Source organism: Podarcis cretensis (assembly GCF_951804945.1).
Source record: "Podarcis cretensis genome assembly, chromosome: 12".
Lineage (NCBI taxonomy): Eukaryota > Metazoa > Chordata > Lepidosauria > Squamata > Lacertidae > Podarcis > Podarcis cretensis.
This window is the reverse complement of record NC_137181.1, coordinates 33894229-33907587: the sequence shown is the minus strand read 5'-3', so window position 1 is coordinate 33907587 and position 13359 is coordinate 33894229. Positions and strand designations below refer to the sequence as shown.

General features: G+C 40.9%; 1 protein-coding gene and 1 long non-coding RNA gene across 3 annotated transcripts in view; one reads left to right on the top strand and one right to left on the bottom strand.

The window, feature by feature from the left end:
* The window catches only part of LOC307199859, a 531299-nt gene that overhangs the window by 223798 nt on the left and 294142 nt on the right, over positions 1 to 13359 (top strand). The gene's annotated exons all lie outside the window — the stretch shown is intronic.
* The window catches only part of HDAC9 (histone deacetylase 9), a 474032-nt gene that overhangs the window by 397056 nt on the left and 63617 nt on the right, over positions 1 to 13359 (bottom strand). For both annotated transcript variants that reach the window (XM_079947890.1, XM_079947891.1), the window contains one exon: positions 2089 to 2218. In XM_079947890.1, the coding sequence (XP_079804016.1) occupies positions 2089 to 2134 (46 nt within the window). In that variant the 5' untranslated portion in view covers positions 2135 to 2218. The remainder of the gene's footprint in view (positions 1 to 2088; positions 2219 to 13359) is intronic.

Here is a 13359-nt window from a genome sequence, read left to right as displayed (position 1 = left end):
ATCCTGCTCCCTGTAAAATCTTTGTTTGGTACATTGCAGCAAGCTGCTGTGCTACAGCTGTGGCCCACATTTCAGGAACCTCATGTGCACATCTAGCTGAAGAGACAATTTGCTTTTTTATTCACCCCACTTCCAGCCAATATGCTGCATAAAGCAGCAACATAGAGATCTTCTCAGAATTCATTTGAGTTGACAAACATGATTGCAGACATACTAAAAGCTTTCAGAAGAGTAATGTGGAATTTGTTCATGTGAAAGGTTCTATAACAGGAACAAGATGCAGTTGTCCCTTTCTTTCTTTCTTTCTTTCTTTCTTTCTTTCCTTCTCTCTCTCTCTCTCTCTCTCTCTCTCTCTCTCTCACACACACACACACACACACACATATACCACTCATACTCTAAAACTCTCCCTCTTCCTTTTTTCCCTCCTCAGCCCCAGGTTAAGAATATAGAAGTGAGATGGTTGTGGTCTCCTTCTCTGAAAGGACAGCCTACTCCTTAGGTTTTGGAAATGTGACTGAAATTTAACATCATGAAATTGCAGCTAATTATTGATATTTTAACAACACCTACACAAATTCATAAACCAAACAGCTTGCAAGGCTCCTCGGGAACTTAGAGGAAAATAGGTCAGCTAGACCCATAAACATTCAGGTTTCTTTTATTTCATACAGTCCCAGATCACATGAACCAGTGTGTATGCTTTTAATGCTCCCCAACTATTTTGTAACTACCACAAATTCCTTTCCTCTCCCAAGCTTACTGCAGGAGAATAATGTGGAGGTAAATATGCAAAGTTTGGAACTCCGATTATTCTTTGCTGTTCTTTTTCTAAACATAATTATATAAGCAATTGCAGCACAATGTGTTTGGCAAGAAGATTACTCTGGCAAACCTCAGCTGCAGAACTTTCCTAAATTAAACAAACGGAGATGAAGCAAAAACTTCAATTACACTTCTCTTGCTATTTGTTCTTAAACTGATATTAAAATATTACACTTTCTTTGCTGACTTCTAGATTCCAACTGTTCGCTTAAATAGACAAGCCTTAAAAAAATTATTTTATCAACACCACATTGCGAAAACATGCACACATTAAAGCAAGGATTGGGAACCACTGCCCTTCTAGATATTGCTGGACTTCGATTTCCCCAAACAGCATGGCCAATGGACAGGGACAAGCTGTTGTCCAATAGCTGGAGAGACACGGCTTCCCCACTCCTGAACTGAGAGGTATAGACCATTTCTTCTAACAGGTGAGCAGGCATATTCCATACTAGTAAATGAAGCTTGCATTCTACAAATAAGTATGCATTTTTGGCAACTACTGGAATTCTCCACTGTCCACAATGGGGATTGCTAAAGCTGTGACAGAGAAAACCCAACAGGTTTGCTTGCTTTCCCACACTTTAAAACTTGTGTTCTTTTCCCCACTCCTTCCTACATGGCCACCTGAGGATGTTTCAAGCTTGCCAAAAAGCAGAGGAACTCCAGTACACCAATGTTTCTTATGCTTTAGATTACTCAGTGCTAAGGTGTTAGATGCTGTTAAGAAGCAGACCTCCATGTCCTGATTTTCAAGGCAAAGCGACAAAAAAAATTAATTGTTTACTAGTAGAGGGTTTTTTGTAATGATAGTATGTACTGAATTTCAGCTTCCAGAATGTTTTGGGAGTACTTTAATTTTAATATCATCTCAGTAAGAAAGTCAGACCTAAGCATCTTTGATATTGCAGTGTTTATTTCCATAGAGAGAAGTAAATGAATTGTAACTTTCCATGAGGGTTCACACATTCACAAAAATCAAGCAGTATATACTTCATGTTATCACAGGTGTATTGTATGCCAATTTAACATGTGGATTGGTTAATCCAGTTGGACTTCTCTGCACTGACTGATAAATAGGTCACAAGAAAATGTTATAGATGAGAAAATACAGATTAACAAGATGTGAAACTTGGGTTATTCAAATACACGGAAAAATTATGTTCTGTTTGTATGTTTGTGTGCCGCTTCCTTCTTCTTTGTCAACAAGGGACAAATATTGATCCTGTACATCAGCAGGAGGTTAAACGAAGAGAGACTGACCTGGTTGTGTTGTTGAACTCATTGTTGTTGATGGAGAGATGAACATTTGACACAAAGAGATCAAATCACAGCAACTGTAGTTTGGTTTTCTATAAGCTCACCCAAGTTGATGCAACTCTGTGATTTCAACCTATTAATGAAAAAAAAATCATGTAAAACATGTTATCCATACTTGTGAAAGCTATCTTTAATCATCCTGGGATCTTTGGATAAAGGGCAGTATATGAATGGAATAATAATAATCTTGTGGAATGAGACAATAGAGCCCTGATCCACGAACTCCATTGAAGAAATTACAAGAGGTCCACATTGACTTCAGAACTGGACAAGCTGCCACGCTAATTGTAACACCATCCTAGAGATGTGAAAAAACTATGATAGTGAAACTGAGGGGTGAAATTTGGAAAGCTCTACATCTCTCTGATGTTAGTGGTTGGGTTGAAGAGATTTACAAAGAACCTGTCCATATTTAATTCTTCTCTCACACGGATGCATGGAATATATAAAAGCTGGTAACTTGCAAAAGCACAAGCCCTTGGGGCAATCTGAAGGGTGCAAGCCAAAGGGCTCTCATCCAGTGCCGGATTTATGTATAAACTAAACAAGCTATAGCTTAGGGTCCCACTCTCTTGGGGGCCCCAAAAAAATTTAAAGGAAAAATAACTGGATGTACATTTCCAAAATATAAGATAAAAAACAAATAAAATAAAACCTGCATATAGCAACAGTGTTTTGTGTTGTGTAGGCTCCTGTGATGTAAATAATGGGCCCCACCTGCTTGTCTGCTTCCTAAAATATCACTGGTTTGCTCATTTCTATATATACTTCTTCTTAATTGTATTTCAGTTCAACAATTACTTTAACAAAATACATATTTTATTATGTGCAAATGGCTTTAGACACCTATTAGGTCCATAAATTACCATATAGCATATATTCAACACAAAAAACAGTGGCAGTCTGTTGTTGACAAAGGATAGCTGGACATATAAAGGACCACATTACCTTCAGTAGCTTAGGGCCTCATCAAACCTAAATCCGGCCCTGCTCTCATCCAAGGGTAAGCAATCAGAACACAAGATGGAGAGAACATTAACGGAGTGTCAGTTCAGGCAGGATGAGGATGGAGATGGAGGAGGTGAAGAACCAAACGCCTCTAGAACCGTAGTGCTGCCCGAATTATGGAACACCCTGAAGCATGGATGGCCACATGTTTCTTGGGAGCTTACTGTTCAGTGGAAATTTACTTGATTTTTCTTGCTTTTGTTGGCTATGGTTAGACTGTTTTTGACCCATGACCTTGAGACTGACGGCGTTGACGTTTTACTATTATCTTAATTTTGTTCCGTGATTTGCAATTATACAAGTTATTTGTTTATTTTATTTAAACTGCTTGGAGGTCACTTTTGGAAAAATGTGGTACAGGTGACTCCCACTTACACATGTTTGACTCACATGCAACCACATATACACATGGTGCCAGGAAATTAATAATTTTTATTTAAACTGCAGAAAGGTGCGGAAAGGGGGGAAACGGCCCCAAAAGAGTACAAAAACTAAAAAAAAATGTGTGAGTTGGTAAAATGGCTAGCAATCCCAGGAGCCTTTGCAATTGCAATCTGACCCTCAGCCAAGCACTTTGGAGTCCCAGTCTACCCCCTTGTCATTGTTTCCACATCGTCCTCCACCAATGAGGAAGACTGAGAGCCACCATTCATGCCAGTCTGGTAAGTGCTGCTGATTTTTAAGAGTTTTTTAAGGGTTTCCAGAGGTTTTTTAGGGGTTTTTTTTAGGTACCCCTGGTCGTTAGGTCCAGTGGTGGATGACTCTGGGGTTGTGGCACTCATCTCACTGGCCGAGGGAGCCAACGTTTGTCCGCAGAGAGTTTTTCCATTCATGTGGCTGGCCTTGAATAAGCCGCTTCTGGTGAAACCAGAGCAGCACATGGAAACGCCATTTACCTTCCTGCAGGAGCGGTACCTATTTATCTACTTGCACTTTGATGTGCTTTTGAACTGCTAGGTGGGCAGGAGCTGGGACCGAGCGATGGGAGCTCACCCCGTCGCGGGGATTCGAACCGCCGACCTGGCTTTTTAGATGGTTTTCCCCAGTATATGTGATTTAACATATATGGCAGTATCTGGGAACATAACCCCCACATAAATAGGGAGTCACCTGTGTATATACACATACAAAATTAATAATAATAATAATGTATCAAAAATTAGGCCCAGAAAACTAAAAGCAACTTGGTAGCTACTAGGATAAAATAAAATGTGAACTCTTCCAACACGAGGCAAGTTAAATGCTAGCAAAGAACAAAATGATAATGGTCTGCTTGAATGTCCCTAAACACATCTCACATTTTGAAAATTCTGGCCCTTACAGAATATATTATAGAGGTTATCTCTGCTTAGTATAATTCCAACGCATTCAAGAATTCAGCTGCAAGCTTTGCAGAGTACTTGCAAACGAGTCTTTTATCAATTCTTTATGCTGTTACTAATACATTTTGTGAAATTACAACTAGAAATATGCCCAAAGAGAGATGATATACTCGCAATTATTCATTTCATACTGTGTGGAACTTTCTTTTTTTAATAAATCAAAGATTGAGGCATATCAAATTGCACTGAAATTGAACAAGAATAATATTTTCATGGGTATTTTGAAGACTTCATTCTGCCACATTTAGCAGATTTTATACATGCATCCGAATTGATCTCACTGTTGTAACATCTTTACTTTTTGAAAGCTTCTTAGACTTGGCATATCTTAGAAAGCAGAATATTGAAACAAAAATTTGTTTAGTGGTTGTCACATCAAAATCAATCAAGAATGCACTACTGTATTGCTGAAACTTATTTACTAAAAATGTACTAGACTCTTAGACATAAAACTAGAGCCTTCATACAGACGACATATGGCGGGGAGATAAATTTCTAAAAACAAAGTGTAATTCCTCCTCCTCCATTTGTTCACAATGAAAATTAAACTCCAGGGGTAAAAAGTGAATGCTTTCTGAACATAATTATATGCTAACAGTTTTTGTTGTTGTTGTTATTTCATATTGTGTGTGTAGGTCCCCAGGCCACCCCTCAAATAACTTCACACATAACACGTAATTTTAGTTTTGGTTTTTGGGCACTATTTTGGCCACAACTTTATTAAAATACAAAATCAGTGAGTGGTTGTTTAGACATTGGTTATGACTATCTGTCCCCCCACCTGGGACAGAACTGACATCCCGAGGTCCGATCGGTAGCCAGTAGAAGAGAAAGTCAAACTGGGGGTCATTTGAGCTAAGAGTCGGACCCACGCTGCTCACCCCAGCAGCTCCCCGAAAGCTTGCCTGCCCGGTCCTATAACAAGGATTCCCATAACAGGGATTGGGCGAAATCATGGCAAGCCCCAGGATTCCTTTAACGGAATTCCCTTCAGCGCAATAGGAGGGGCAGGCACCGCCTGAACCCCTCCACCACCAGCATATTATAACCAATGCCTAACCGCAACCTTACAAGTTGTGACGAATTGCTGAGTAGTAGGCAGAAACCAAATGGCACAGCCAATCACCAAATGGCAAAATTCCTACTAGGCCCCTGCGCCAAGGCAGACGACCCCATGACAGGCAAAGCAAGGTCAACCGCAAAAGAGGGCGGGCGGGCGGGTGATCCGATGCACTCTGCAAAGAGAAAGAGAAACCAGAGTGCACCAATATTTAAAGACTATGGTCCCTCCCACCCAATTTACAACATACAATTTGCCCCAGCAACCCGGTTACCCAATCATGATGCCAGGCAACAATTATTAACCTGCCTGGCAACAAGAGGCCTGGCCTGGTGGCCCACACCGCAACACGTGCTCTCATTTATTGGAGAACACGCTTTGTCATGCTTTCAAGAAAACCTTCTCTTTTTATACGTTATGGTTTAAACATGACATAGAACTCAATCCAAACCACGTCTACCCAGAAATAAGCCTGATTGAATTCAATGCGGCTTACTCCCTAGTAAATGGCATTAGGATTACAGCCTTAATTAACTGGCTTGAAAAGAAGCAAAACATTTCCAATGATATTTCCTTCATATGTCTAGCAAACTTGCTTTAAGTTGCTGAGTGACCGAAACATTGCAAAAAGAATGCCTGCCTCCCCTCTCCTGCAACTCCCTACTTCCCAAGTTTTCAAAACAAACCCTTACTTTTGCAGAGAGGAGGTGGTCAACCAGCAGTGGGTCAGGCATCCTAGACACAGGAGAAGAAGCCTCACATGTTTCTTATGGTCTTCTACAATGGGTAGGGTTTCTTGGCATGCCAATCAATGTGAAAAATTATGTCTGAAGGTGGGAAGTTTTTAAAACCACTGATGCACAGATGGAAAAGAATCATGTCTGCTGGCCTTCCCGTTGACCCCAACACTTTCATTCGAATGTGTTTCGCTTACAAGGTGTACACATGCTCTCTCTGCACAGTTAGGTATCCTGAAAATGCAGAATACCAAACCATATAGAAAGACCCTATGCACCTACATGTTGTATTGGCACCGGAACATGGAGCATAGGAAGCTGCCTTATATTGACTCAATCCATTGGACCACTGAGGTCAGTATTGTCTACACTGTCAGTGGCTCTCTAGGATTTCAGGCAGGCGTCTCTCCCAGCCCTACCAGGGATTGAACCTGGGATCTTCTGCAAGCAAAGCAGATGTTCCATCACTGAGCCATGACCCTGCCCTTGATCTCTGCACAGGCAGATACACTTCATCAGCTCAGGCTCCCTCTAATCTGCAAAGCTGGTTATGGCCTTCTTCTCACTCAGGATGCAAACTCATATCTGGACTGTCCCATCTCAAACTGCACATCTGGTGGATCACATAATTGGATTCCCCTCCATATGAAACAAAATCCTTCCACATAAAGAACTGCCATATCATGGGAAGAAGCCTAGCAAGCCAGTTTTATCATAGAGCTTACACACATCCCACCACAGTATGCACCTATAGAAAATCATTGTCCATTCTGGTCTACAAGTTCTGCTGGATGCTCAGGTAGCAGCCTGGTTTGCATGCCATGCTAAGCTAAACCATAGCTTAGGGCTTGTCCACACTTCTGTTTGTCCTGTGCTTTCTAGGCATGGGTACAAGTGGTTTTGCATTTGCCCTGCAACCTTCCCCTAGAAAGCATGTTCTTAACTGCTGAATTGGAACAAACAGCAATCCACAAAAAACCCAATGCCCATTTGCTCCGATTCAATGGTAAACCACAGATTTTCAAGGGGGGGAAGCAGTGGGGCAAGCAGATGAGCCCTTAGGGGCAACACACACACTCCTGCTGATAAGATCAGTGTCACTTAGCTCTTCTCCAGGATTTCTGCTGCTGTGCTGAGCTAAACCACGCCCAGCTTAGCATGTCATCTGAAACCAGGCTCATGGTTTATCTCCCCACAGGCTAACCATGATCATAGCTGTCAACAGCCCCTTATTTGGCGGGAAAGTCCCTTATCCCAGCGCCATGTCCCGCTGCTGTCCCTTATTGATGATGTCCCTTAAATTTCCTGGGTTTCAAAGGAAGCAGCTCCTCTCCCTCCCTGCCTGCCAGCCAGGGAGGAGGGAGGCTCCAACTGTGTGGCTTGGCTGCGTTGCTCACCCAATAAGGAGTCTAAGAACGACTGGGGGGTGGAGCTTGCATGCCTTGTGCCGATCTAATTGGCCACATTGCCTGGGGACTCGCCTTTGCTCAGTGCTTCCCAGCGGAGAGGTGACAGTGGTTTTTCTTGCTGCATCCCCTTTGCTGGGTTGCTGTGTTGTGGGAACAATCGCTTGAGGTTTCGTTTGGCTACTGGCTGGGCTTTATGTCTTTGGCTCGGAAGGGCTCAGAAGTTGAACATACCTGTGCTCTGAAAATCCCTTATTTTGGCTGCTGATCCCTTATTTTCGAGGCTGCTGGTCCCTTATTTTCAAATCTGTAAGTTGACAGCTATGACCATTAGGTTTAGCTAAGGTTTGTTCTTGGTTTATGGCTCAGAGCTTTGATTAGCACAGGGCAACAGGGCAGCAGCAGAACAACCAAGGAAAAGCAAGGCAACCACAATCACCTCCCCAAGAGGGATGCATGGTAATGGCCTGCATGTAATTGCAGTCTTTTATCCTCAGATCTCTACATCTTGTCTACGTGGAGTAGATTGTTTTGTTTGGAGGGGATGTTCAGTGAATTGGGCCTCCACCTATTGCCTCACATGATACAGCCAAAACAGACCTATCTCAATTTATATCTAATTTATGTTATTGTTTAGATTACTATTAGGAGGTGGACATGATGCTGGCACTGGGGGAGGAAGAAAGGGAAACAAAACCATGCTTCAGTCTGATGAACAGCCTTCATTGTGCAGCCAAAGATAATGATGATGTCCAGAGTGTGACTTACAATGCAGTCTGATAAACTGGCAGATTAGCTTCCAAATAGAGGTTGACAAAATGAAATCCATAGTTATCCATGAAGATGAGACACACACACACAAAAATCTGATGAAGTGGATTCCAGTCTATAAAAGCTTATGCTATAATAATTTGTTATTCAAAGGTGCTGTAAGACTCTCTGTTATTTGCTGCAACAGACTTAACATGCCTACCCCTCTGGAAATAAGTAAATGGATAGAAATAATGGAAAGCATGTGAATGAATTTATATATTAAGACGCAGGAGATCATGTTAAGTGACAAATGAAATGGACCACCATTATTTCAGAAGCTATCTGAGAAGTTAAAGAAATAAAGTTATCATAATAGTCACAAGTAAAAATTATGTATTCATATCATGATGTTTTCTTCTTCTTCGTAGTAAAGACTCAAGTGATTTCCACAAACCTTAAATTAGTATCAGAATAATGAATTATAAAATTATAACAATCGAATCAACAGCAGCACAACTGTTGCAGATGCTCAAGAGCTGCATACATAAATACAGCCTGGTAGGTATTTTAATGTTAAAAACATACTGTGCCATTAACATGCATATAGTTATGTTACATGAATGTTTGTTAGAACAGCTCTGCAGGTGCACCAATTCAGTATTGTAAAAAATAATAATCTAAAAATAATTTCATAACATATGCACAAGGATAATAAGGGGGGGAAATAAAGTAAAGAAAGTATATAATAAATATGGGAGGCTAAGAAGATAGATGGATGGATAGATGAAATAAAACCCATCTATCTATAAACTTGACTTTGTGAGTTATTTTTGGCTCTTAGTTGATATATCATGTTGATTAACAATGCAATTTCCAATGTTTTTCTTATTCATTCAATTAACGATGGAGGATTTTATTTTTCCATATTAGCCAATACATAGTCTTGTACCAATTAAGAGGCTAACAACAAGCTGAATATCAACTTCTCTTATTTCTGTTTACACCTAGAAGAGCTGATTTCGGATTTCTGAAGAAAATACTCATCAATATGCATATTCTCCAGCATATATGCCTTTATTTTCCTAACTCTAGTTCAGAGGTTGGCAATTCAGCAGGCAACAATCTAATTTTATACAGCTTCTTGTGTTCCGTCCCACCAGCACACCCTGAGAGTGTGGAAAATGTCTGGTTAATGTACAAAATCCTATCAATGTATTCACATTCCCCAAGACCTGTTGGGAAATTGTACACTGGGAAATGTGCGCAATTCCCTCTTCAGAGACAGATTATGTGCACATTCTCCGTGAGGTGTGGTGTATGCACACAATGGCTGGTTGTTATATACATTAACTGCTCAACTCAACAGATTATGTTATGTAGACACACACATACAGCAGAAGTAACCTCCCAAGTACAGTGGTACCTCGGGTTACATACCCTTCAGGTTACATACGCTTCAGGTTACAGACTCCGCTAACCCAGAAGTAGTGCTTCAGGTTAAGAACTTTGCTTCAGGATGAAAACAGAAATCGTGCTCCGGCGGTGCAACGGCAGCAGGAGGCCCCATTAGCTAAAGTGGTGCTTCAGGTTAAGAACAGTTTCAGGTTAAGAACAGACCTCCGGAACGAATTAAGTACTTAACCCGAGGTACCACTGTACTACATTTCACTTTTCCTGTTTTGCATTTTACAGAAACAACACATCTAAAATAACCTACTAAACACACAAACAAGATACAGCCAAACGCAGCTAGCTGAAGCAAGAACTCTGCATTCCAAAGCACACACTCAAATCTATCACCCTTAAAGTGATTAACATATGGATTTCATTTCTCATTTTGACACCTTCCGTTGGATTTTTTCCCACTGCCTCTGTTTTTAATACTAATTAACACATAATATTTTGACCGTTTACAACATTTCATCATTAGAGGGTAGTATAATATTTTACAACACTAATCCAGGTTAACGTCCATGCCAAAAAATGGAATATTTTGATAGAAGGCAAAGCAAGGTAGGTGGCAAATGTGGTGTCTAGGCTTAGAAGTCAGAACCCTGGTAAATTAGCTGTTAACAGCTGCGAAACATTTCAACACAATCCCCTCCATTTCAGACACCAGTTTGTGTCTCTTCCACTAACAGCTACAATTGCCAAATGCGTTATTCAATTCTAGACTATAAGAAATACACAGATATGTGTCTCTTCCTGAAATAGCAAGTGTTTAGGTACAGAGGCAGAATATAATGTAGATAGGACTCAGAAGCATCACCAATTCTAAACTTCAAAAAATGGAAATGAGGTGCTAAATCAGGGGCCAGCAAACTTTTTCAGCAGGGGGCTGAAAAGGTCTGTCCCTCAGACCTTGCAGGGGGCTGGACTAAATTTTGAAGGGGAAAAAATGAGTGAATTCCTATGCCCCACAAATAACCCAGAGAGGCATTTTAAACAAAAGCACACATTCTGCTCATGTAGAAACACCAGGCAGGCCCCACAAATAACCCAGAGATGTGTTTTAAATAAAAGGACATATTCTACTCATGTAAAAACACGCTGATTCCCAGACCATCCACAGGCTGGATTTAGAAGGCGATTGGGCTGGATCCTGGGCCTTAGTTTGCCTACCCATGATCTAAATCCTCACCCTGTATCCACAACCCTTATAAGCCACAAGCCCTTCGTCCATGCATTTTTCACTTGGCTGAGATGTCAAAGTTTCACAGATAAAATCTTGCAGAATAGTGGGGGAGAAGGAGGAAGCTGCAGGCATGAATGCTCCTCAGCCCTACCCCCCCACCATCTGCTACAATTTGGCCATGTCCCCCCCCCCATAGCCCATCTTTCTACATCAGGGGTGGGCAACCAAATATGGTCCAAGGACCAAATTCATCTAGGCCACATCCCTTACTAGCCTTGCTTCAAACTGCCCTTGGGTGTTTTTCCCTTGCTGGTCTGTGCCCTTGAACTGAAACTGTAGTTTCTGGTTGTTGGGGGTTTTTTGGGGGGGAGGGGTTACTGTAACCTGCTCTGTGATAAAGGCATATTCAAAATACTTTAATAGTTTAAATCACATCAATACATACATACACACACATGCCATGTGGGAGCGCTGTTCTAAATGGCAGCTTATTTTTTTTAAAAACAACCCGACCGTAATAATTAATAATTATTTAATTTGCACAAGATTTCTCCTTGCAAAACAAAGCCTTCATTTGCAGCTGCAATATTAACGGAGCTCACGAACTCATTTGCCTTCTCAGTTAGCCATTGAACACTCATATAATGTTTACAGCAATGTTAGTCCTACCCAGAGTAATCCCACTGAGAGGCTGAGTGTGACTTGCATTGGCTATCACCTGTAGGCTGGAAAATCTGCTTCTTAAGAGGCACATATTAAAGACAAGAAATTGCAGCATGCATTTTTTTCACCATGTACTGTTGGTGTTATGACAAGGTAGTATAACCTTTAACTAATCATACTTTAGCTGACAAATTCTGGAGGTATGTGTTTTAAACTAAATAATCTTGTCTACATGTGTTATTTATAGATAATTCAGCCTGTCAAGAATTGTGGATGAAGAGGGGGAAAGAGCAGACTGCCTTTTTAAAAATAAAATTAAAAAAAAATCCCTCAAACTTTCATCCAAGCTATGTGAAAAGCCGATATTACCCTGGCAGACATCAAAGATTTACATTACATTGCTTTCCATTCACTGTTCATTTTTTTTTTTTTTAAAGAATTTTTTACCACCTTCAGTGAGCCTGTTTTCCCATGTGCAGTTTGCAAGATGTTTTGTCTCAGTACAGAGACCAAAAGTAAATAAATAAATCTGGATTCATCAGCAAACAATTCACAGGAGCATGTTGCTAACTTGCAGTCACATCCCACATATTTAAGGCACATCCTATGGAAGGAGACAGAAGCAGCATTGGTGAGCAGCTAGCAAAGGGGATTTCACAAGTAACAGAAAACACACTTTTCTTAACAAGACCGTAGATAGAGAGGGGCTGACTTTACCATTACGCAGGGTGAGGCAGCTGCTCTGGGCAGCAAATACCATGGGGTAGCAACCGGACCCACATTCTCCATGAATCTCCTAAGCATGTCACCTCTGTACCTCCCCGCAAAGCTAGCCTGTTCCCCTCAGGAATGGTGAAGGATTTAGACACATCCCTATGGAATTTTTCTCCAGGAGCAATTCAATTGACTGTTAATTTTCATGAGCGTCTCGGAGAATGTTTTACGGCAACAGGCCTGTTGAGTTTAAATTCTGATAAGATTAGCCAAGTCATCTGAATGATTATTCCATAGCATTTTTATGGTACTTCACATTTTATTGTATTGGTATATATCTCATTGTACACAACCTTGATATTTCACATGCAATATTGGTATATAAATACTTTGATAAATAAATACAATTGCCAGGGTCAAACCAAGATTCAGCTGTCACTCTGGTCCTATTCTGTCTGTGGGAGAGGCAGGCACCACCTTATCCTTTGCCTCAGGGAGCAAATGTTCTTGGGCTGGATCTGAAGGAACAGCGGCTTTTTGTGGCATATACATGCCTTGCTTGCAACTCTACTAAACAGGTTTTTGCATTGTTTAAAAAAAAAGCCTTGAAAATCTGTTTCAGGTGAGAAGGAAAATGTTGTGTACTGTACCAGAGGGAGAAATACCTCTCCTAAATCATTTTAAACTTTATTTAAAAGCTACGTCTGTCTCAGTCTAACACATTACTTCTTTTCGATTTGAATCCCTACCGATCAAGCAATAGTTTTGAGCAAACCAAATGTGCTGCACTGATGTACTCATGCTACTAATACAGGCCGAATGTTAAGGCTCTCCTCCTGGAAAGTCTGCCCTCTAC